We start from the raw sequence: 25,179 nt of genomic DNA on the forward strand, positions 1-25,179 counted from the left end.
TCCGGAGTCAGTGTGGAAATCAGGTTCTGCTGAAACCTACGGGATAGCTAAGGATGTCAGGGAGGAGAGGGCAAGGACTCAGAGACCCTCCAGCAGTAGGAAGTCCATCAACTACTTCTGTCTGGCTCTTTCTAGGGCTTTCTTAGATTATAGTTCAAGGACTTTTAACATCACATGCTCAGTAGTGTTATCTGTCATTAACTCTAAATTGCGTAAGAAGTGATACAATTACACAATTAAATATTAGAAATGACCACCGAGTATATTCTGTTTATTGTTTATGATTTACACAGAAAATGATGGGCTGGGGTTATAGAACAATAAACCAACCATTACATTTAGACCTGGGCTTTTGAAAAACTTGCATTCCATTTTAACAATTCGTATGTATCTAACAAATACATAAATCCAGATCACAAATAATCTTAAGAGTTAAACAATTAAGAAACACAAAGAATACCACATAGATCTACCTTTAAATATCAGCATTCATATTATAAGAAATAAGAAAATGTTAAAAAAATAAAATTAGGTTAAGTCACAACATAAAATAGAGAAATAAGATAAATGCTATTTTATTAATATTCATACTTATTTCTAATTTACCTTCATATAGTCTTAACTTTTTCAAAAGGATCCGAGATATGATCAAATAATATTTTAGTATCTGAACTTGCCAGCCTTAGCTTATACCAGAGCTTGTTACCATGAAAATCCTAAAACCTCAATTTTCTTTTTCCTTTTTAAAATTTAAGCCAACTCCTATTCAACTTTTCTCCTTCACAGCAGCTGTTTATAGATAGTAGGGAGCCAAGAATGAAGGACAGTAACAGATGGAAAGCAAAAAGTACAACAGCTATCTTAAGTTCAGCTCTCAACATTGCTGGTTGAGTTTGGAACCAAAACCTCTTAACAACTGGCAGATAATAGCTAAATCTTAACATACAAAGAAGAAATATTTTCTTTGGGACAGCTGCTATCTAGAAGAAAACCAAGGTCCCTTAATATAGTCTAAATATAATGTGTGGCTTATTATAGAGAAATCTTTAGCAACGTAAGTTTAACCAGTAAGTGTCACAACTGATCAACAGTACTTAAAAGGAAACAAACAAAAATCACACTAGCCACAAATTTCCACCATATACACACGAAATTAATTTTAATCTGTTTTGACTCCTTGACACTAACTGATCATTAATGAAATATGATATGGAAAGATCACAGAGTAGAAAACAAGCAAAGATTAGTTTATACAACAGTGACTATATACATCAGAGGGAAAACATGCTAGCTAATGCAACATTAAGGCCTGAATGTAAGCATTTCCAAAGTCACAGAAGCCCCAAAGAACTCCTAAATTACAAATTCATCACATTACATGCATGCAATGTTCACTTTTGTTTTACCCATAAAAGGATACACAGTATTTTGCTGTAAATACCAGACACATTTACAATATATGCAAAAATTAGAATGCAAGTGTTATGTTCCTTATATTTAAGCCTCATATGTGCCAACAGTGAAAATTCATTTATTTTTAAGAATGAAAAAAGGAGACGGGATATAAATACTCAGAGAAATACACAAATAAGATGTAACTCTGCATTTGGGAAGCCATATAAATATTCCTTTTATGTGCCCAAACTAAATTATCAATGTACCAGTTAGATGGACGTACACTCACTATGTGCTTTACTATTTTACTTGCTCAAATGTTCTACAGTCATCATTCTCTAGTGTTAACATCAAATCACATTTGTAAGTGAACTATTATGTCCATGTTTGCACATACTCGTTTACTGTGTGTAATCACCTGAAGGAGACATTGTGCATCTTAGTTTGGGGTTATATAATTACAAAGATGACCCTGTGCAAGTTTTCAGACCTTCCAAAATACTGTAGAAGCAAAATTACCTTAAACTAACTATAACCAATATTAAACAAATGTGCCATGAGTGTTCTGGGCCTTCAAGTATAATTTTAACCAAGGAGAAACAGGTTGGGTAAGAGGTTAGAAAGAGTTTCATAAGGCCATCTAATTCAGCTCATTGTACCAAGCCCTGAGCACACTAGATTCTTTGTATGCTTTACTAACCTTACGTTAAGCACATCCACTGGTTTCATTAAGGATTTTACTACCTAACTTTATTTCAGGGGGAGTTACGTCTACGATTTAAAACTTTTGTAATGTTCTGGCCAAAATTTTAGCCTTCATTTGGCATTCTGAAAAGTCCTAATTTTAAACAAAAATGGACTTTCTGAAAAATTTCTCAGCATATGAACCAAGAGGTTATGATATAGCAAAATCAAAGGGACTAGTGAAAAAGCATACTTTAGAATTTGTTTCATTTCCAATGAAACCAAATTTTACTACTGTTGTGAACACAGTCTTTACATTTGATGCAAACAGGACAGCTTAATTATAATCACTTAGTGGCAGTATTACAGACAAAGCCAATAACATATGCCACACAGATGATTATTTATTCTGGAGAGAGTCAACTGATAAGCCTGGCTTTACAATTAATACAAACATATTCAACTAAAGAAAATGGATGCACTGTCTCAACATTCAGCTTGAAAATGTTTAATACTTTCTGCAAACCTAAATTTAGTTTAGAAAGGTTAATATTCTTTCTAAACTATGGCATATACTATATATAGCATTTTTAAATATATTTATATATAATTATTTGCACATGAAATTTAGAAGGAATTTGCAGATTTACTTTGATACACTGATCTCATTTCAACTGTCAAGGTTTAGGGTGCTTCTGCAATACTGTCATTTGAAGGTGGGGCATCAGGATCAGGCTCAGAGGAAGGAGCTGCAGATGCTTCAATAACCGCAGGTGGGAAATGACGGCGGCACACAGGGCATGTTCCCGACTGGAGAAAAAAAAAATGTTAAGAGCCACCAGAATCATCTTAACTGCCACACAAGTAACTTAATAAAGAAAAAACAGTATCATTATCCTAATAATAAGACTCTTAACAACAAAAAACAAATGTCAAATCCACACAATGCAGAAAGACATAATTTTAATATCTTTTCCTCTGTGCCCAATCAGACTCTAGTTTCTTTGAGGGTAAATGATGTCTCTTATTCATGTTCATATCTTTAAGGTCATTCATCCTCCTTAATTTAGTGAGTTTTAATTAAGAGCTGCTAAACTCAGCAGTGATGCAATCGCAGAGGGTGAGCAAAGAATCATGGCACATGTCCACATGGAGGTCAGAGTTTAGCTCAACAATAATCTGAATTATCATTATTTAGTCTATTATGCATTTACTAGAGAAACCACAGACCTACTTTAATTCACACCAAATCATTTATGATTGGTGTGAATTAAAGAAGGTCTACGATGAATTAACGTAGGTCGATGGCAAATTAAAGCCTCATTTTAGGGTAGCACAGATATGTCAAAGCAGATGGACTTCAGACTTTCTTTCTAAGCCATGACATTTCTTTCCAAAAAGAGATAAGAGTGTTAGGTGCCTTCTAAATGACAAAACAATCAACCACAGACCTTGGAGAGAAGGTGGGAAGGGGAAAGCAGTTATACTAGGAGCACAACATTCTAGGACCAATGGACGATTATAGAGCTACGTTATCTGATAACAGATTATCCCCTTGCAAATCTGGTCTTTTTCCCAAAGAGAACTCCCTGCTGGAAGGGAGGCTGAAGAGATCATGCTGTTGAAGGCAACAAAGAACTGTATCTTGGGAACATTCTCCCCAGAAAAAAAGCAGGAAAGGCTTCACACTAAGGTATTTCCTGACAGGAGAAAGACTGAAGAGACTGTTACTTTGTGTTACAGCAAAGTCTCAAGTATAATTCAAGGCTGTACAACATATATTACGTTTACCGTTTAAGAATCCATTTCACGCCAGGCACGGTGGCTCATGCCTGTAATCCCAGCACTTTGGGAGGCCGAGGTGGACAGATTGCCTGAGCTCAGGAGTTCGCAACCAGCCTGGGCAACATGGTGAAACCCCGTCTGTACTAAAATACAAAAAATTAGCTGAGCGTGGCAGCGTGCGCCTTTAGTCCCAGCTACTCGGGAGGCTGAGGCAGGAGAATTGCTTGAACTCGGGAGGCGGAGGTTGCAGTGAGCTGAGACAGCACCATTGCACTCCAGCCTGGGTGACAGAGTGAGACTCCGTCTCAAAAAAAAAAAAAAAAAAAATTTCATTTCAGCAAACATTTATTGTGTACTTGCCATACAGATTGGGCCCCAACAATAACATTTTAGAGTCAAATAGATGAGTGTGGTCTTGATGAACTACATACTAGCTATTTAAACTTAGACAAGTAACAATCATTAGAAAACAGGAATAAAGATAACAATAAGTCCTAAAGTACTGTGAGGATTAAAGGAGAAATCATGAATCTTTAAAGAGGAATCATCTAACAGTGACTGACACACAGCAGGCACACAAAACACTGCTTCTTAAGTCTCTGCAGCTATCATGGGAATTTAAAGACAGTATTTATTAAGGACAGAAAAGGTGGAATTTAAACTGCACCTACCTATATCATCTAATCTTACAGATGGTATAGGGAAAAATCATGCCAGAGTTCAGGAGCAAATGCATAGAAACATGAGCAAGTGTACAGAAAAGTAAATCTGAAGAAACAGGTTGGGGTCTAAATCACAGAAGGCCTTGAATGTCAAGATTAAAACTTCAGATTATTCCACAGGTGACTGGAGGTCCCTCTCTTTCTTTTATGAGAAGGGAAGTACATTATCAGAACTACATTTCAGAAAATGCCTTTAATGATGGCATGATAGATAATGAAGATTTGGAAGAGTGAGGGGATAGGAAGAGGGGAAGATGATGAGAAATTAGTTAATGGGTATAATGTATGTTATCCAGGTGATGGGATATCCTAAAAGCCCTGACTTGACCACTACATAACCTATGCATGTAACAAAGTTGCACATGTACCCCACAGATTTATGCAAATAAAAAAGAAATGAAAAGAAAGTACCTCTAAAGGAAGTAAGGAAATAAAGTAGGTCACTACAATAGTAGTTAAGACAACAAGGGTTGAAGGTCTAATGTATGGGAGTAGAAATGAAATGAGGGAATGGACCTCACAGACTCAGCCATGCTCAAAAATTTTAAGAGTTGGTGGCTCTGCATTTTCTGCTTCCCCAATAATTTTAATAACACCTACTTCCACTACTACCACCATCATGTACAGACACTGAAAAAGTCATTTTCTACTGAATTCTAACTTTCATTAGTAATAAGTTTACCATTACTTTTCCTATACTATATGTTTACTATGTGCCAAACACTACATTAAATTCATCACGGATTACCTACTTCAACTCTTATAAAAACACTAGAGGTTGGTATATTGTACAGCACAGCCATCTAGGCTGTATTAACAAAATGCCAGATAAACAGGTTAAGAAAAATCACCTAAAATATTATTTCCCAAATTATGTTCTGGGAGAAGGGAGAGAGCAAGGAAAGCAGTATTTTAAAACTAATTCAGAATCCAGCATTATACCTCAATCCAGAATACCAGGAAGTCTCATGAGACTTGAGACACACATTATCTCTATGCAGACAATACTCCTCAAATAATACACATTAGCACGTGCTGTTTACTGAAGACTGCTAGCTGGTCTTTGTAACTTGCACCATAAGTTTTTATTTGTGATTTTGTTGTTAATAAAATAAAAACACCTCTAATTTCTAATAATAGCTTTCATCTGATATGATTTGTAAAATATTTACTGGGCACTTACTACCTGAAAGGCACTATGGGTTATCTCATACAGAGAGATTTTATAAAAGAACAGTGAACATTTCTAAACTGGATTTCAGAGATTTTAAGTGGAATTTTGAGAAGAACAAAGTGGCAAATAGAAATAGAGGAACAGCAAAGAAAGGAAAAGGAAAGACAGGGAAGGAAGGAAAGGAATGGGAAAAGGGAAGGAGAAAAAAAGCACTGGTTATAGGGAAGAAAGGGAGTTGTATTCCTAAGTAGATAATTTGGAAAAGTGACTTGGGAATTCCTAGTGAACTGGATGGTAAATATCCTTTATGCAAAAATAGAGTTCACAGAGAAGACTGAAATAAAACACTTCCTTTATTTAAATAATTCAAATATGCTTACGATTTATTGGGTAAATATTTGAAGACAATATATAAAAACTGGAATAGGAGCTACTTGGTAGGTTATTAAGTATCTCTCATATACATTTCAGAAACACCAACCTGTATTAGCAGAATAGCTGTATATTGTTATAGTACTTTGAGTAGTGCCAAAGGCTTCTCTGCTTTAGATACTTTTGAAAACACCAAATTTCAGGGTTATGATTAAAATTCTAATCAGCTTTATTCTAAAATGAGTTTTCAGATATTTAATCACTTCCTAAAATGATTAAAAACATGTTGTTATTATTGTCTATATTTTTAGACAATGTTAGTAAAATAAAATATTTCCATATTATCCCTGAGCTGTAATCATTAAATGCAATCAGGTTTTTAACAATGAATTAAAAAGTACTACAAATTTGTGGCTAAATAAAACAGGTTTAAAAGATACTACCATTGGCTGGGCATGGTGGCTCATGCCTGAAATCCCAGCACTTTGGGAAGCTGAGGCAGGCGGATCACCTGAGGTCAGGAGTTTGAGACCAGCCTGACCAACATGGCGAAACTCTGTCTCTACTAAAAATACAAAAAATTAGCTGGGCTTGGTGGTGGGTGCCTGTAATCCCAGCTACTTGGGAGGCTGAGGCAGGAGAATCGCTTGAACCCTGGAGGCAGAGGTTGCAGTGAGCCGAGATCGAACCACTGCACTCCAGCCTAGGTGACAAGAGCGAAACTCTGTCTCACAAAAAAAAAAAAAAAAAAAAAAAAAAAAAAAAAGATACTATTATTCACTTGCAGAAGACACTATTAAAGTATTAATTTTTAAATTTTTAATTAATTATTCTATCACTCACCTTTTGTAGCCAAATTGAGACACAAGGTTTGTGAAAGAAATGGTGACAGGGCAACTCTGTTGCTATATCATCCTTAATATACTCACTGCAACAGATTGGACAGCACTGTTCCTGACCAATAGCTGAAAACAACAAATAATTCAGGTCAATCACATGTAGTTCAATTTTAATAAAACTGAAAAGCAACATATTATACTCATAGAAGATACCTCTGAAAGACGAAAGAGCCAGTCTTTGACCAGTTAATTGGCAGGCATTTCTGTCTAATACTTGGCAATTTGGAATCTAATAAATACTGCTTTGTAAAAAAGCTGACAGAGGAACATTTGTCTCAGCCTATCACTTGAAAATTAAAAATATTCTTGTACTAGGTGAAAGTTTGTGAGCATCTGGTTTCTATAAAAAAAACTAGTGAAAGTTTCTAATAATCAAGTATTTAATTATCTAGGTATATTGATAATATACTTAAATGTACAATGTGTTCTTCAACATTTGAGATCAACTTTGCCCTTACCAGTGTGATCTTCAAGAACAAGGGTCTCTGGAAGACCATCAATGCTTTCCTTACTGGCTGGTGGATTGGCCACCTCAACATCTACTGCAAGAGACTCTAAATGGGCCAGAGCAGTCTGAAAAACAAAAGGTACAGTTCTTTGTTAGAAATACTTTAAAACAGTAACAGAAAACTATTTTTAGGGTATCTCCAAAATTATATCACCATTATTGTCTTTTTGTTAGTTTCTTTTGCTTTAGTCCTTTGCTCCTTTTGCCTCTTCAGAAGGAACTACCACCATCACCAACAAACCAAAACATTAAATATACACGCAGAGCCCAACTTTCTACATGTGAAATAAAAATATACCTTGTCTTGGCCAGGCGCGATGGCTCATGCCTGTAATCCCAGCACTTTGGGAGGCCGAGGCGGGGTGGGTCACTTGAGGTCAGGAGTTCAAGACAGCCTGACCAACATGGTGAAATCCCATCTCTAGTAAAAAAAAAAAAAAAAAACAAAATTAGCAGGGTGTGGTGGCACATGCCTGTAATCCCAGCTACTTGGGAGGCTGAGGCAGGAGAATTGCTTGAACCCAGGAGGTAGAGGTTGTAATGAGCCAAGATCATGCCATCGCACTCCAGCCTGAGCAACAAGAACGAAACTCCATCTCAAAAAAAAAAAAAAAAAAGCGGGTCGTGGTAGTGTGTGCCTATAATCCCAGCTACTGGGGAGACTGAGGCAGGAGAATCGCTTGATCCTGGGAGGCAGAGGTTGCAGTGAGCTGAGATCACCATGCACTCCAGCCTGGGTGACAGAGCGAGACTCTGTCTCAAAAAAAAAAAAAAAAATCTACCTTGTCTCAATAATCATCTACTTCTCCGTATTTATATTTTGAAGGAGTGGTTACTTTTTCCAACTATTGGTTCCTATGTGAGATCACTAACATGAAAGAAAATAATAAACATTTTGGAAAGGTTCACTTCATGAAAGATAAAATGTGGCTGAGGCTACTAGAAGCTCCAGGTATGGAAGCAAATAATGCACTCCTGAATGGCTACATCTACCACTGGCATGGATTTGGCGCACCCACATTACCAGCTCACAAGTATTACTAGGTTATCTGGGTTGTGAATTTCATTTACAGGTTCAAATATCTGTGTCAAATTACTGTTCTAAGAAGGATGGAAAGAACATCAGATCATGTGATCATCTGGGATGCGTCATCCTCATCCTTTCTGGCTCTAATTAGACTAGAACGGCAGTTGAGACTTTTGTCTTTTTGTCTGCAACCCATACAATTACTTGCTCTTGGTGCACATGCTGCTTCCCCTGCCTGGTGCTTTCTGTCCATCCTTTAAGTCCTATCACTCCCTCTGGGACTGCATAAGTCCTGTCTCTTCCATGAGGCCTATGTCAGTGGTCCTAGACTGCACTAGTATCCTTCTGAACTGCTACTGTATTCAAAGAATTGGTATTACACAGTTTAATTATTACTTGTTAGTATTATATCCTAATTACAGCATCATAAGATCATGGAGCTATGAAAGACCTTGGCTTCTTTTTAGGGATGAAAAACCTGAAGGAAATTTGACAACTATCAAAACTGGGCCTTCCCTCCTGGTTGGAGTGCAGAATATTACAGCTGCTACAGAAAACAGCCCAACAATTCCTCAAAATTAAAAACAGAATTATCACATAATCCAGCAATTCTAGTTCTGGGTATACACCCAAAAAGAACTGAAAACAGGGACTAAAACAAGTATCTGTACACCCATGTTCACTGCAGCATTATTCACAAGAGCCAAAAGGTGGAAGCAAATCAACTGTTCATTGATGGATGGATGAATATGCAAAATGTGATGTACACATACAGTGAAATATTACTCCGCCTTGAAAAGGAAGGAAATTCTAACACATGCCACGACATGGATGAACCTTGAAGACATTATGCTAAATGAAATAAGCCAGTCACAGAAGGATAAGTACTGTATGATTCTTACATGAGATACCTAAAGTAGTCAAATTCATTGAGACAGAAAACAGAATGGTGGTTGCCAGGGGCTGGAGAGATGGGAAAATGGGGAGTTACTGTTTACAGCAATGTGAATACACTTGATTACACTGAACTGTACACTTTAAAAAACTGTAGCAATAGTAAATTTTATGTTATGTTTATTTTACCATAATAAAAGAAAATGAACAAGCCAGGTTTCCCATATAGAAGAAGAATTCTGCCTGATAGCTTAGCTAACACTCTATTCTTCTGGATGGCAAACCTAATATTTATACATGCCTAAGGTCCTACCATAGATATTCCCAAAAAGAATTTGAGATGACTTATAATAGGGATTACAACTTGCCTTGGGCCAAGCCCAAAGCAAAATCAGGACTGAAAAAGGAAAAAGCAAAACGGTTCACAAAGAGTTAATCAACATAGTTAATATTATTGAACACCAAATTTGACTCTGGATATGCAGAGAAACACTGCAAAAAGAAAGAAACACTGTTCCAGTAATTGAATTATTGCTTCTCAGCTCCAAATACACCTTTCATTTCTGCCCTTTGAAAACAGATTTGGGCCTTTTAAATATTTTTCCTTTTGTTAGCTGACATGATTTTAAGTTTTGTCAGTAGAAGGTGCTGGAGAGACACAAGGAAAGGACTTTGCTTCATGGTTCCCTTGGGCTTGCCCCTGCAGTGTGCCAGGCTTCCCTGTGCACAGATGGCTTCTCCAGCATCAGACTCCTCCAGTGTGGGTGGCTTCTCCAGTGCCTGGCTCTTGAAGCACATGCCGCTTATCCAGTAACTGGTAATTACAGGACAAGGTTGCCAGCAGCTTCTCCTTGTACTCATCTTAGGTGGTTCTGCAGCAGAGTACCTAGGGGCTTGGTCACATCACTGTGAAGTTTCTCTTGCCCCAGAGGGCAGATTTTTGCCATGTTCCAGAAGGCAAATTTCCAGCAAGTTCTGCCAGCACAGTACCATAAATACTCCTCCATAAGCCATGGCTGTGTCCTTCCCAATAAGGTCTGGCTCTCAGCCTTAGACAGGAGGGAAGAAGAGTGCTCTATCTCAGCCCTAAAGCTGTTTATTAAATCTGCTAATCCTATATTCTTTAGAGTTTGCTTTACTTCCTATTAGCCAATCCCTTGGTATTCTAAACTTCCGTTGCAGTTAATATTTACAGTAAATTTTCCCTGTTCAAATTACTGTATTTCTCTCTCTTGGGACTGAACTCAGACTGGTATAGAATTCATACTAAGAGTGGTCCCGGGACACAGAACTGGCAAGAAAAGGATTTGGGGGTTGGTTTGGTTACACCTGTTGAGCTTGAGCTCAGTGCTGAGCTCCTTGCCAATGAGAATGGGATGCTATTAATCCATAGTCTGTAGTGGCATCACAATTAATCAAGATATCACTGTGGTTGACAGTGATGAAGGTCCAACTGAAGCATGTGTCTTGAAAGCCCAGATAGCTGCTATACTTGATCTTACGGCAACAGTGATCTAACTGTAAAAATCGTGATGTGAGATGGATTATTAAGAGTGCCCTTGTGCACTTACAGAAAAAAATTACAAACTCAGGTCTCTTAAACCTCACAATAGGGTATGAGAGCCAGAAAGCATCCACGACAGCCCTAAAAGATGCTCTTGCTCCTAAAAATCAAACACAGAATGTAATTGTGTGGATTGCTAAATGAAAATTAGAGTTGACTTCTTAGTCTCATCAAATTTCTCAAAAGTTTTACCATTGATTGGTTAAGGAATAAGATTCTGAAACCTGGAATGAAGACATCTGGCTGAACTCTGAGGAAACTGATAACTTTGAATCCCCAAGTCACTCTGAGCCTCCTGTTACCAGTAGAAATAGTGTGCCCTCCACAGACTAGGCTTCCTCTGCTTGAAAACCCTGTGATAATCTCACCTGGAGTGTGAATCTCTTACTGCTTTCATGCCCAACAGTAAAGTTACCAGAACTACAGCAGACAAAAAAAGAAAGAATTGAAGATATAAACAGTATAGGTCTGGGTTACTCTACTAAGTAAAGAATCCTAACCAGCTGAGTGAGCTTCTGGCTGAGGGCAGGGAAAATATGACTGGGTCATGGAAGAAGGAAGTTATAGCTATCATTCACAGTCTCATGAGCAAATACAGAACAAGGATTAGTAATTTTGCATATTTTATGTGCTTGTTTTATGTATGTGCTTATTTATATATGTTAACAGTTTACTTTTCCTCTTTCCCATTTCTATTTCAATATGCCAGTTGTTGGAAGTTAAATTTGCAATTTAGTCTTTATATAAGAGAATATTCAGTGTTACTATGAATGTGTGGAGTAATGCATAACTAGTGATGGATACAATGCCTCTTGGAACTAGCCATCTGCTCATTCTGGGGAATGGGTGAAACTTCATTTGTAGTAAGTAATAGCTGTATTTTGTTGGGTGGAAATACAATTCTATTGATGGATGGAAATTTAAATGTGCATTGAAAGGTATATATGGAAGCCAAGTTATCAAAGTGCTGGAATGTTCCATTTATGGAATTATTGCTCCACAAATCCAAATTCACTATTGTGTCGGCTCTGTGAAAATCTGGGCTGTTTAAATACTTTCCCTCCTAACAGCTGGCATGATGCTAAGCTTTGTTCACAGAGGATGTTGAAGAACACTGCTGGAGGAAAGGGCCTTCCTTCTGTCCCAGTGTGCTTGCTTGACAGAGCACACTGGGACTAGAGTGATATTCGTGGCTTTCTCTAGCACTAGACTCAGTGCACACAGCTTCTCTAGCAGCCAGTTCCTGTAATGCACTTAGTAGGCGGCAGCCTCCCCCAGCATCCATGCTGGACAGTTCTGCAGCACAGCGCTTCCAGTTAGACACCTTCCTATGAATAGCTTTCCTCAGCACCCTAAGAGAGCTGACTTCCAGCAAGTTTCACCAGCACATACCCAAGTGACTTCTCTCTCATACAGCAAGCCACAGCTGTGCCATTTCCATCAAGGTGACCTCAGCCCTGAGATGGACTAGGGACTCTTCCTTGGGTTGTCCTAGCTTTGCCTGACAGGTGGTGGCTGCTCCTTATATGCGCTTTCCCCATATTCTTTGTAATTATCTTTATTTCCTCCTAGCCAATCCCTTGTTACTCTACTTCTTTGTTCTAGTTTAGAATTCTTTATATTGAACTTTCCCACTGCAAGATAGGAAATGCAAGGTAAGATCCTGTTATCAGTCCCTTTCCTTCTCACATAGCTATAATTATGAATCTCCTCCAATTCCCCATATGTACTACTCAAGATAGAACCTGCTTGAAAGAACTCATTTGTGCTACACATAAACAGAAATAAAGGATGTTATTTATAGTAACTTTCATTTGGGGAGGTTATTCCAGGCTAATTATGCTTTGATGTATGTTTGTCTCAATGGGTTCATTATCTCTTTCTAATGATTATCTACATATTTGCAGTGCTAGTAACACCTGAAATTTCATATATGTAAAAATAATTTATTGCCTTGGTACTGTCATATATTCAAGATGATCCAGGATCACTTATAAGCAACACAAGCAAAAGATAGCCTTTTAAGCCACTAGTATGAAAACCTATAAAAATTAAAAAAAAAAAACTATCTATACCTTTAGGCAGTACAATGTATTTACAATAGTTAGTCGAAGAGGCAGAAAGACAACTAGCCTAAATCACCCTATCTAGAATACATGTAGGTTTAAAGTAGCATAATCCTTTATCAGCATAAAATTTTGTTCTAAAGAATAAAATACAATTCAGTTTTTAAAGAATGAAGATAGTAATACCGATTCTGAATGATCACCACTGAATCCAGATTTGTTCACTGATTACACCAGTTAGTTGACTATTGATTTGAATAAACCTATATGAATATACTATTTACTGAGAGCTTCCCAATACAACCAAGTATTTTGCTAAAGGCTTTAACACAATCTCACAATAACCCATCAGGTAGATTTTATTATTCCCATTTTGTAAATGAAGATGCTAAAGCTCAGAGAGGTTAAGTGAATTGTCCAAGGTCACACAGCCTAACTCTTTAACACAAAAGCCCACCTTCTAAACCTCCACATTATAGCCTTCCTAGTGCCTACACCTGGGTGTATACAGGTGCTATTGTGAGTATGTAAAGACTTTACAGGGGCCTGTGGGTATGGACAGCCTTAAGATAATCAGTTTCAATAAGCTTTCATAGGTAAAATCTTTCTTCGAACTGATCCACATAAGAATGCACCTGCAGTATAACATGCTGGTTCTCTGTTCTAACATTCTGTTTATACTTGCCATTCTTCCACTTTATAAATAAAAGCATACTTCTTACCCACTCACAGGGACAATCTGAAGTACTGAGGTAGAACTGAACTCTAATGACTAAGTAACAAATCTTTTGGGTGGCTTCCAATCCTTTGCTTAAAAAAAAAAAAAAAAACGGAAGGAATCTAAAGAATATCTAGACAAGTTGATGTGATTCTGGGCAAATATCTCAAAAGAATTCAGTGACAATGCCATAATAAACTCCTTCCATTCCTATTAATTTATTTAGGCGAACAACGTTTTTCAACCTTACATTCATAAGATGAAAATCAGAAGTAAATTTATGCTGAAATATGTCTCATTCCGGTAATAAATAAAATTCACTCATAACTGGGAAAGGAAAATGCCTCCATCTCATTAGATTCACTTCCTACAAAACACTTACCAAAATTCATAATTTATTTTTGATTATTTGGATACTATTAATTGTAACTCAATTTAACCACTTTTTATATTAAAAATTTTAAACATTTTTCTAGCGAAGAAGTATGATAAAGTAACTAATACTACCTAGATTTATGCTGAAAAATTTTAGATGTCAACATAAATGTGCAAGGGGATTTTTTCAAAATCCATTTTGAAAAGTAGAAAAGTTTCAAAAGGTTAAAGACGTTTAAGGTTTTACCCTCTCCTCACTCAAATTAGAGACACAGATATAAGGAGACAAATACATACTGCCAGTATTTTCACCAAAAGCCACTACCTGAAAACAATGACCAATCTAGTATTGGAAAAATAACAGAAATGAAAGCAACTACTTCCAAAAAGTTACAGGGCTGCTTGAGAAACAAAGTTTTTGTTTCATTTAAAGAGTGTTAGTGTTAAATATAAAAGAAATAATCATAAATTATTTTTGTTTCATTTTAAAAAATGATTAAATAAATGCATACTGAACACAGAAAAACAGATTTCTGGAGAGTGACAGGAAGACAACTGTATTGATTTTCTAGGAGTGAAACATCTCAATCAAATTCAAATAAATTGAATCAGAGCACTAAAATGTGAAGAAGCTGATAAGCTTTAGAGGAGAGAGATACTTAAAGCCATTAAACACCGGCAGAAGTATAGACTGGTAGGAATAATGCCACTGAGTTCACTATTGGTAAAAGCCAACAATGTTTGAGACTGTAAGCTCTTGCTTGCCTTTTGTCTTAGTTCACTGCTAGTGCCTTTACCTAGCATGACCTCTCAAGACCAGTCTCTCTGGCTCTTCTTTCAAGATGCCAAATGTCACATTCCCCACTAGTAATAAATACTAAAACATTTTATTCTCAACACTTCTTTTTAAAGTTATCTCCATATTGTAGGAAATCATAAACCACTAGCATAAAATGAAAGACTAAATGTTGTGAAATCAGACCCTAGAACAGATCACTCAAAGAGTTATTTAGCACAAGGAAATGAGTGATCCTTAATCTTTATGTATTTCTGATGCAAGTTACCATGCTACACCATTATTTCTTATGTGTCAGAATTTGCCAAGGCAGGTTAAATAATTTGGCAAAAATCCTAATTGTATCCTATCTCATGATGTTCTTTCTGACTTTTTTCCTAGTATAGAGTATTTCTGCTATGGTTACTTTGAGAAAAACACTCACCACAAAGCGTAATTGAAAGCAATCTCCACGGACAGTTACATATGTAAAAAAAGTGGTGACAAAGCAGAGCTAGCATAAATGTACGTGAACATGTATATGCATGCATGTGTGTGCACAGATGGACAGATATCTAATATCTATAGATATCTATATTAGATATCTATATATTAGATACCTATATCTATAGATATCTATATATTGATATCTGTATCTATAGATATCTATATATTGATATCTGTATCTATAGATATCAATATATTGATATCTATAATATCTATAGATATCTATATATTGATATCTATAATATCTATAGATATCTAATATATAGATATCTATAATATCTATAGATATCTATATATTAGATATCTATATATTAGATATCTATATATTAGATATCTATATATTAGATATCTATATAGATATCTATATATTAGATATCTATATAGATATCTATATATTAGATATCTATATAGATATCTATATATTAGATATCTATATAGATATCTATATATTAGATATCTATATAGATATCTATATATTAGATATCTATATAGATATCTATATATTAGATATCTATAATATCTATAGATATCTATATATTAGATATCTATAATATCTATAGATATCTATATATTAGATATCTATAATATCTATAGATATCTATATATTAGATATCTATAATATCTATAGATATCTATATATTAGATATCTATAATATCTATAGATATCTATATATTAGATATCTATAATATCTATAGATATCTATATATTAGATATCTATAATATCTATAGATATCTATATATTAGATATCTATAATATCTATAGATATCTATATATTAGATATAGATATCTATATCGATATTAGATATATTAGATATGTTATATATCTAATATATAATATACAATATATTAGAGATCATTTAAAGACAAATTTAATAGATATATCTAATATATATTATATATTAGAGAGGTAATATATTAGATATATAAATATATTATTAAATATATCGATATTAGATAGGTACCTGCTATCTAACTTGTCAATCTAAACTAGACTTTCTGGCTGGGCATGGTGACTCATGTCTATAATCCCAGTGCCATGGGAGGCCAAAGTGGGAGGATTGCTTCAGGGCAAGAGTTTGAGACCAGCCTGGGTAACATAATTGGACCCTATCTCTACCAAAAAACCCCACAAAAAACCGAAACCAGGTCTGATGGCCCATATCTGTAGTCCCCGCTACCTGGGACAGGCTAAGGTGGGCTGATTGCTTGAGCCCAGGAGTTCAGGGCTGTAGTAAGCTATGACTGCACCACTGCACTCCAGCTTGGGTGACAGAGTGAGATCTCGTCTCAAAAATAAATAAATACACAAACTGGACTTTCTAATCTCAGAAAATTTAAAGACAAAATATATTATAATGCTCCTAAAAGTTCTTGCCAATTTTTTGTTCTCTCATCTGTGGCTCATTCACCAGTCATTTCTGTACCTATATTTTGGAAATCACTTTGGAAATAGTGATTTAAAAGGACTTCTTTTAATGAAATCCACTGGTACAGTAGTAGTTCCCAAACATGAAAATACTTGGGCTTTGAACTTAGGCAAATACATTTAAGAACAGGTTTTTCTGTTTTAGTTAAATAATGAAAAGAAGGCAAGAGAAACTTAGGCAGCAAATATGCCCCACTTATTAAAGTGTGTATATGTTTGCTGGGATAAGGAGGAGCAAATTTCCTAACTGCATTAGGCAGCCGGATAGTATTTGGAAGCCATGAGAAAAAAAGAGATTTGTAATATATCCTTAGCTTCAACTGCATTTCACAAATACACCTGTGCGTGTGTATATAAGATATTCACTCTCATACTTGTATAATTCAATAGAGAAAAAAGTATATTTTCTAAATGTAAGCAAAACATTTTCCATTCTACAGTAAAAACTGAGAAATACTGAAATTTAAGGCAAACTAGCAGGACATCAAGTATAATTTGTATGCACATACTGGTGACAATTATTATTCAATAACTGTTACTAAACTGATGGGAAAAAGATTCACCTTTTCTTAAGAGTAGTCTAAAAATCACTTTAAACCTTTATCATTTTGTATCCCATCAACTTATATATGGAGATCAGAGTTATGAACATACCTCCATAGCCTGGGCTAAGCGTTCTTCTAGTGCCATGTAGGTAAGGAACTGAGGATCCACATATGAAATAGCTTCAGCAACTCCTAGTCCATCTGCAAAGCCATCAAATAGGCTGAAAAAAATAAAAAATAAAAAACAGAAAAAACTCACCACTATGATTTGGGAAATCTTATGCTGAGGACATAATTATATTAGCATACTGACAAGCCGACAAACATGCTGTGAACAGAAGACCTTAAAATATTTTAATACCAACTTGAAGGGTTAGGGGCAGGAGGGACCCAACAGAAAAGTGAAGTGCTAAAGATGAGTAGTTAAGATACAACTACCTCATCCAACAGGCTGCCAAACTCAATGCACAAAGTTTGTAGAAAAATTCTCTTTTGTGTTTCTAGCTCTAACTCTAGAGACTGCTTAAAGGTACAGGTTGAGCATCCCAAATCTGAAAATCTGAAATCCAAAATGTGCCAATGAGTATTTCCTTTGTACATCATACTGGCACTCAAAAAGTTTCAGATTTTGAACCATTTTAGATTTTGAATTTTCAAATTTGGGATGCTCAACTGGAAGTATATGTAAATATTCCAAAATCTAGGAAAAGAATCCCAAATCCCAAACACTTCTGGTACCAAACATTTCAGGTGAGGGATATAGTACATTTCCCCACCCGATTATTTCCCACATATTTCTCCTTCTGTTTTTCAGTTTCCAATCTGCATGTAGGTGAGAATATGATAAAGAAAATAACTATATTTATTTTAATTCTATCATTACTCACGGCTTTTTTCTTTTTCCATTTTGTAATGCTTAATAACCCTGGATTTTAAAATATTTTATTATTTCAAGCCTTTCTCATTAATCTGTCTTCTTCTAAGATTAGGCCACCTCCATTATTATACAGCTTGAAAAATATCTAGCTCCTAACTGCTCATTTTTAATTATAATTTTCTCTAAAAAACCATTAAGCTCCTAGAAGAAAAACATGTCTCACTTTGGTCCTACTCTCCTTCCTCCACCCCTGAACATATCGAGATTCCTCCTTTTCCTCTAGTCTTAGAAATACTACGTATTTCAAAATTTGAAAACCGTTAAGTATGTCCTTGGTCCTCTTTTCTCTAATCTTGCTCCCTTGGAAATTGTTAATATATTCAAGCCCATTTTCTTCAATTATCCTCTCTGCAGGTAATTCCTAAATCTCTACCTAATTCCTAAACTTCCCCTGAAGCTCTTGACCTACATTTCTAGTTGTCTGGGGGCACCCTGAGTAGATGTACTCCTACCACCTCTTAAGTCCAAGATATCCAAAACTGAGCTTTTGTCTAAAGACAAACTAAACTTGTTGACTTCCATATCCTATTTGAATATCACAGTCCTAAACATCCACAAACAACCTAGCTCAAAAACAGTTTTGATGTCAACCCATGTGCCGTAATTAAAATTACCCATCTGTTGCCAAGAGACACAGAAATGGTTCTTGAAAAGAGTAATGTTACAGTTTAGCAGTATCTGGAAATCAAGTATCACATGATACAAAGCAACAGACATGCACATATAATCACAGATTTTGGAATTAATATTAAGAATTACTGAATCCATCCACCCTTGAAATACTGAAACTCCCTCATCTAGCAGTAAGATGTAGTACAAAGAGAAAGAGCCTGTAACTGACTCTTCCTTCATCTATAAAACAAATTAAATGAGTAGGTGTGCAAAGGTGCCTGGCACAGAGATGGCACTACAGTAGACATTCAAGTAACAGAAGAAACATTCCTTCCATGCAGAAAATACACTGCTTTCTAAGGTGGTATGTACCAGTGCGGGAGAGCACTACTAGAAGTTTAAAACATATGAAGTATTCCTACTTGTAACTTCTGCTCTGTTGCTGTAATTCTGCCTGCTGAAACAACATAAATTGTGTCTTCCTTCTCTTTGCAAAAAAACTCTTCAAACGATTGAAGACAACTATCTCCCAATGATTCTTTTCTTCTCCAGGCTAAGCAAATCTAGACACTCAAAGCATAATATCAGGTTGTAATTTGGCCCCTACAAATAATCAGTTAAAAATTCTAAGATCATGTACTTGGCAGTCACCATGGTAATAACTGTTTCAGGCTGGGTGTGGTGGCTGTAATCCCTGTTGGGAACAGGCCCTCCCAAAATCTGGCCATAAACTGGCCCCAAAACTGGCCATAAACAAAATCTCTGCAGCACTATGACATGTTCATGATGGCCATGATGGCCATAATGCCCATGCTAGAAGGTTGTGGGTTTACCGTTTACAGGAATGAGGGCAAGGAACACCTGGCCCGCCCAGGGAGGGAAACCGCTTAAAGGCGTTCTTAAACCACAAACAACAGCACGTGCCTTAAGGACATGCTTCTGCTGCAGATAACTAGCCCAACCCATCCCTTTATTTTGGCCCATCCCTTCGTTTCCCATAAGGGATACTTTTAGTTAATCTATTATTTACAGAAACAATGCTAATGACTGGCTTGCTGTTAATAAATATGTGGGTAAATCTTTGTTTGGGGCTCTCAGCTCTGAAGGCTGTGAGACCCCTGATTTCCCATTTCACACCTCTATATTTCTGTGTGTGTGTCTTTAATTGCTCTAGCGCCGCTGGGTTAGGGTCTCCCCAGCCAAGCGGGTCTCAGCAAATCCCAGCACTTTGGGAGGCCGAGGTGGGCGGATCACTTTGAGCTCAGGAGTTCAAGACCAGCCTGGGCAACACGGTGAAAGCCCGTATCTACAAAAAATACAAATATTAGCCAGGCATTGGTAGCTCATGCTTGTAGTCTCAGCTACTTGGGAGGCTGAGGCTGGAGAATCACTTGAGCCTGGGAAGCAGAGGTTGCAGTGAGTCAAGTTTGCGCCACTGCACTCCAGCCGGGGTGACAGAATGAGACTCTGTCTCAAAAAAAACATAAAACAAAAAACAAAAAATTGTTTCAGACAAGAACCACTAATAGATGCTAAAACTAGTGGATGGAAGTTTGATAGTTTAAAAAGAAACAGGTTATTTACAGTCTCAAAGTATCTTCACGCTAGAAGCCTATTGACTATAGCTGACCCTTGAACAGGGGCTTGAGCTGGGTAGGTGGGTACCCTTAAACTCAGTTTTTTTTTCCACCTCTGCCACCTCTGAGATAGCAAGACCAATCCCTCCTCTTCCTCCTCAGCTTACTACTCAATATGAAGACAGCAAGGATGAAGACCTTTATGATGATCTACTTCCACTTAATGAAGAATAAATATATTTTCTCTTTTTATGATTTTCTTAACATTTTCTTTTCTCCAGCTTGCTTTGTTGTAAGAATACAGTATATAATACATATCACATACAAAATATGTGGCAATCAACTGTTTATTTTATTACAAGGCTTCTAGTCAACAATGGGCTATCAGTAGTTAACCTTCTGAAGAGTCAAAAGTTACGCTTGGATTTTCTAGTGCACAGGGATCAGCACCCCTAACCCCTGTGTTGTTCAAGGGTCAGCTGTATTAAAGGATAAATGACAACTGTAAAGAAATCTGAAAGATAACACCATAACCAAATCAAATTTTATATCACCAGTAACGGGTTGGTTTGACACCATGTGTTTTCTGATATGTACTGCAAAGGACAAAACACCACTTCCAGGGTGTTTCTGCTAAAAATTCACAACTCAAATCTATTCATGACAGACAAATACAACCTAAGGGACATTCTAAAAAATAAATGACCTGTACTTTTTAAAAATGTCAGGGTTATGAAAAACAAAGACTGAGGAAATGTCCACATTAAAAGAGACTAAAGAAACTTGTTAACTAAATACAATGAAAGATCTAATACAAAGATTAGACCAGAAAAAAATTTCTCTAACAGCACTGGTGGAACAACTACGAACATTTAAATAAGGTTTGTAGATTATATAATATTGTATCAGCATTAATTTGCTGACTTTGACAATTTTACTGTGTTATATAACAAAATGGTCTTGGATGTCAGAAATTCATTCTAGAATAATTACAAGTAAAGAAAGGGACATCATGCCTGCAACTTACTCATAAGTGGGTCAGAAAAAAACCTTACTATAAGTATAAAGAAAGGAAAGAGAATGGTAACACAAACGTGGTTTTAAAATGTTAACATTTAGGAAATCTTAGTAAAGGATATATGAGGATTTTTGTACTATTTTTGCCATTTTTCTGTAAGTATAAAATTATATCAAAATTATTTTTAAATTCTATTAAGCCACAGTTATATCCACACAGAATTAACTTCTCACAATCTTATTAGATTAATAAAAACTCAATTTCTTACAGGAAGACAGAGGAGTTAAGGAGTTATCAAAGAATAAACAAATGGTAGAGTTGGGATTTGTCTGTATCTAAAACGATGATCTCTCTGTGTCACTTCCTACCACACCAAGCTATCAGGTACTCTTGAGTATTTTGAACTCTAATGCAACTTCAATGAAAACAAGTAAACAAACTTGATAGAGGACTTTTTCCATTTTCCTTTAAACTAAATTAAGGAACCAAAAGGCTTCACTTTTTTCTAAGCAGTGGCAAAACAAAAAAAAAATGTGCCAAAGTTTGACTTTAGAGACAAGAACTGCTGCTCTTTGCCATAGCTTTCCCCACAGCATGCTATTTTAATATGGAAATGAAACCACATTTTCACCTTATCAACCTTTAGACGCTGCCACATAAATTAATATAGTACCACATAAGCAAATAATGAGGTGTTGACATAGAGCAACCTTCAAAATTTGTGTCTTAAAATTAATGCTAAAATGTTTTCTATAATTAAAAAAAAACTACTTTGAAGCTCTGGACATTTCGGGGCCACTAGTAAGGTTTCTAAAACCTTAACACAACAGCCATATCTAGAAAGATCATCAGTGAATTCGAACCTAAAGTAACAGTTTCTCAAATTTAAGTTCAAATTATATTCAGAGGCTGGGCATGGTGGCTCACACCTGTAATCCCAGCACTTTGGGAGGCCGAGGAGGGTGGATCACTTGAGGTCAGGAATTCGAGACCAGCCTGGGCAACATGGTGAAACCCTGTCTGTACTGAAAATACACAAATTAGCCGGGTGTGGTGGCAGGCGCCTGTAATCCCAGCTACTTGGGAGGCTGGGGCAGGAAAATCACTTGAACCCGGGAGGCAGAAGTTGCAGTGAGCCGAGATCACACCACTGCACTTCAGCCTGAGCAACAGAACGAGACTCCATCTCAAACAAACAAACAAATTATATTCAGTAAAGACTTCCATTATTCCTTCAAATATTTAGGTAAAACAACCCTTTTGGAAGTATTTGGAAATAGGTATCCATACCTTGAAAAATACTACATATCTCAGCAATGTCACCTCCAATTATTTGTCCTAAAGGAAAAACCAGAAGTATAGAACAAGTTTTATACTTGTTCTATATGGAGGATGGGGAAGAAAAGTTCACTGCACTATTTCAATGAGTCAATAATCTGTTAAATCTTAGTGCCCCTATAGGAAGGAGCATCTTCATAATGGAGCTGTAAAAAATTATTTTTAGAGTCTTGAAAATGTGTAACAGAAAACATTCCTTCATATGTAACCGTAATTGCCTCCCAACATGCATAGATGATGCTAAACAGATGATTCTTTCAACTGCTGAACACTTTGAGGAATTACTTTGCATAATGGAGACAGAAGACTTCTGAATTAATAAGGAGTGCAGTAAAAAGGTAATGGGGAGACATAGAGACGGAGGAAAAGAGAGACATATCAAGATCAGCAAGACTGGGACTAGGTAAAGCCACTTATTCTCCATAATGCATGGGAAACCAGAAAATGTGTTTTAGAGTATGAGAATGTTTAAGGTAGAATTACAAATTGCATGGCTGTAATGAAATCCCATTTCTACTTCCCCAAAATGGTGATAAAAGTCTGTTCTCCACACATTTTTTTCCCCCTTGGGGAGTAAGAATAGGAAAAGGCAAGGAAGATCTCAAGAAGATGTTCAGTTTCCCATCTGGAACAATCTGGAGAAGTACAGAGAAGTAGCTAGCACACACAGAAAGAGAAATTAAAGACACAAAAGAGGACTTAAAACATATGTTCTGGAAAACTGAAGAGATATCAGGAGATATAAATGAGTTTTTTCTTATTTATTTTTCTGAATTTTCTGTAAAGGAATTTTAACTGGAAAAACAACACAAATTCTTAAAAATATATTTGTACAGAGAAAGAAAAATGTAAATACACCAAGATATCTTTTTTGCCCCAAAAAAGTAAAAAAAGGGATCAGTTAGGACATCCTTTCTATATCTCAATAGTTACCTGCTTTCAGTGGGCTACTATACACTTTAAAGATACTATAAACCAAAACAGTTAAATTCTGAGCATTGTATCGTAAGAAGTAACAATTCCACAACACACTTCACTTACATGTTACTTTCATTTGAAGCTGACTATTCTTTGTCAAGCACAAAGTAAATTAAATGCTTTCAACATCTCCTGGAAAGTAAAATTTTATCTTCCATATTTTACATACAGAGAAGGAAAAGGAAGAAGAATAGGGAAGGAAAACTATTGTTATTGTTTTCTGATTCAACCATAGGTTTTAAAATTGAAGTGGTATTCATTAAGAAGCTATTTTTGAAAGAATTATGCTAAGTGATAGAGGGCATATAAAGCAAAATTTTAAACGTCAGAAATCCAAAACTCAAAAAAAGTATGTAAGTAACTAGGATGTAAGGTGAGCTTCAAGAGAGCTAAAGGCCAAAGGAAGAGGTCACTGACTGGAGGAAGTAGGAAAGGGTCCAAGTAGGAAGGAACATTTGAAATGAGCTTTGAAGAAGAGGAGGACTAACAGATGGGAAAATTATAATATTTCTCAGCTAGCAGAGATTTAATTTTCATAAATTAGAATCATGAACTCAAAGAGCCTAATTAAGCATCCTAATAAAATCGTGCTACATACCTCCAATCCACATCTAAGTCTTCACTCACACTGGAGTCATCCTCCAGGTTATTGTTACCATCCAACATGAAAGCTGGCTGTGCAAATTCATTGGCAGGTTCATTTCCCTCATCACTGCTGCTTTCATTGACTTCATTGTACTGTAACCAAGGAATTTCTCCCTCTTCCAAGGATGTCTGTTCCCTAGTACAAACATTTTAAAGGAAGAAAAAAATATTATTTTAAAACATACCATAACACTGTCTTTAATTCTATTCCATGCAAGTGGATTCTGTTGAGTTCTAAGCTCTTGGTACTTTTATAATTCTAAAAAACTGTCTTCCTTAACTGCAGAATTATGTAAAAAAGGAAAGAAATCAGTTATAGGGTCATATGTATACAGAAATAGTTCCTAATTACATAGGAACATATTTATTTGATTTACAAATTATCTATGCTGTTTTCTCCTTCTGTAGGAGAAACATAAGAAAAATCCAACCCTGACTACTTGAATTTTGAAACAATGCTCTTGAGTACTTTCCCTTCACAGTTTAAATCTGAATTCCTCAACCTGGCCTTCAAATCCCTACATAACACATGCTTTCTGCTCAGCCCACTTCTCCAATAGCATCTCTCATCACTCTTCCCCAGCTACTATGCTCCTACTGTTCTTTCTACTTTTGAAACACATGGAGATCATTTCT

At 36.0% G+C, this 25,179-nt stretch overlaps 1 protein-coding gene across 1 annotated transcript in view; it reads right to left on the reverse strand.

Moving 5' to 3' along the window:
- Positions 1-241: 241 nt before the first annotated feature.
- Positions 242-25,179, reverse strand: part of PJA2 (praja ring finger ubiquitin ligase 2) — a 71,186-nt gene continuing 46,248 nt past the window's right edge. Inside the window, exons 6-10 of the mRNA XM_003826758.4 lie at positions 24,497-24,679; positions 17,548-17,659; positions 7,490-7,604; positions 6,976-7,097; positions 242-2,889 (exon numbers count right to left, since the gene is read on the reverse strand). Coding sequence (XP_003826806.3) covers positions 2,764-2,889; positions 6,976-7,097; positions 7,490-7,604; positions 17,548-17,659; positions 24,497-24,679 — 658 coding nt within the window. The 3' untranslated portion in view covers positions 242-2,763. The remainder of the gene's footprint in view (positions 2,890-6,975; positions 7,098-7,489; positions 7,605-17,547; positions 17,660-24,496; positions 24,680-25,179) is intronic.

This window comes from Pan paniscus, chromosome 4 (assembly GCF_029289425.2).
Source record: "Pan paniscus chromosome 4, NHGRI_mPanPan1-v2.0_pri, whole genome shotgun sequence".
NCBI lineage: Eukaryota > Metazoa > Chordata > Mammalia > Primates > Hominidae > Pan > Pan paniscus.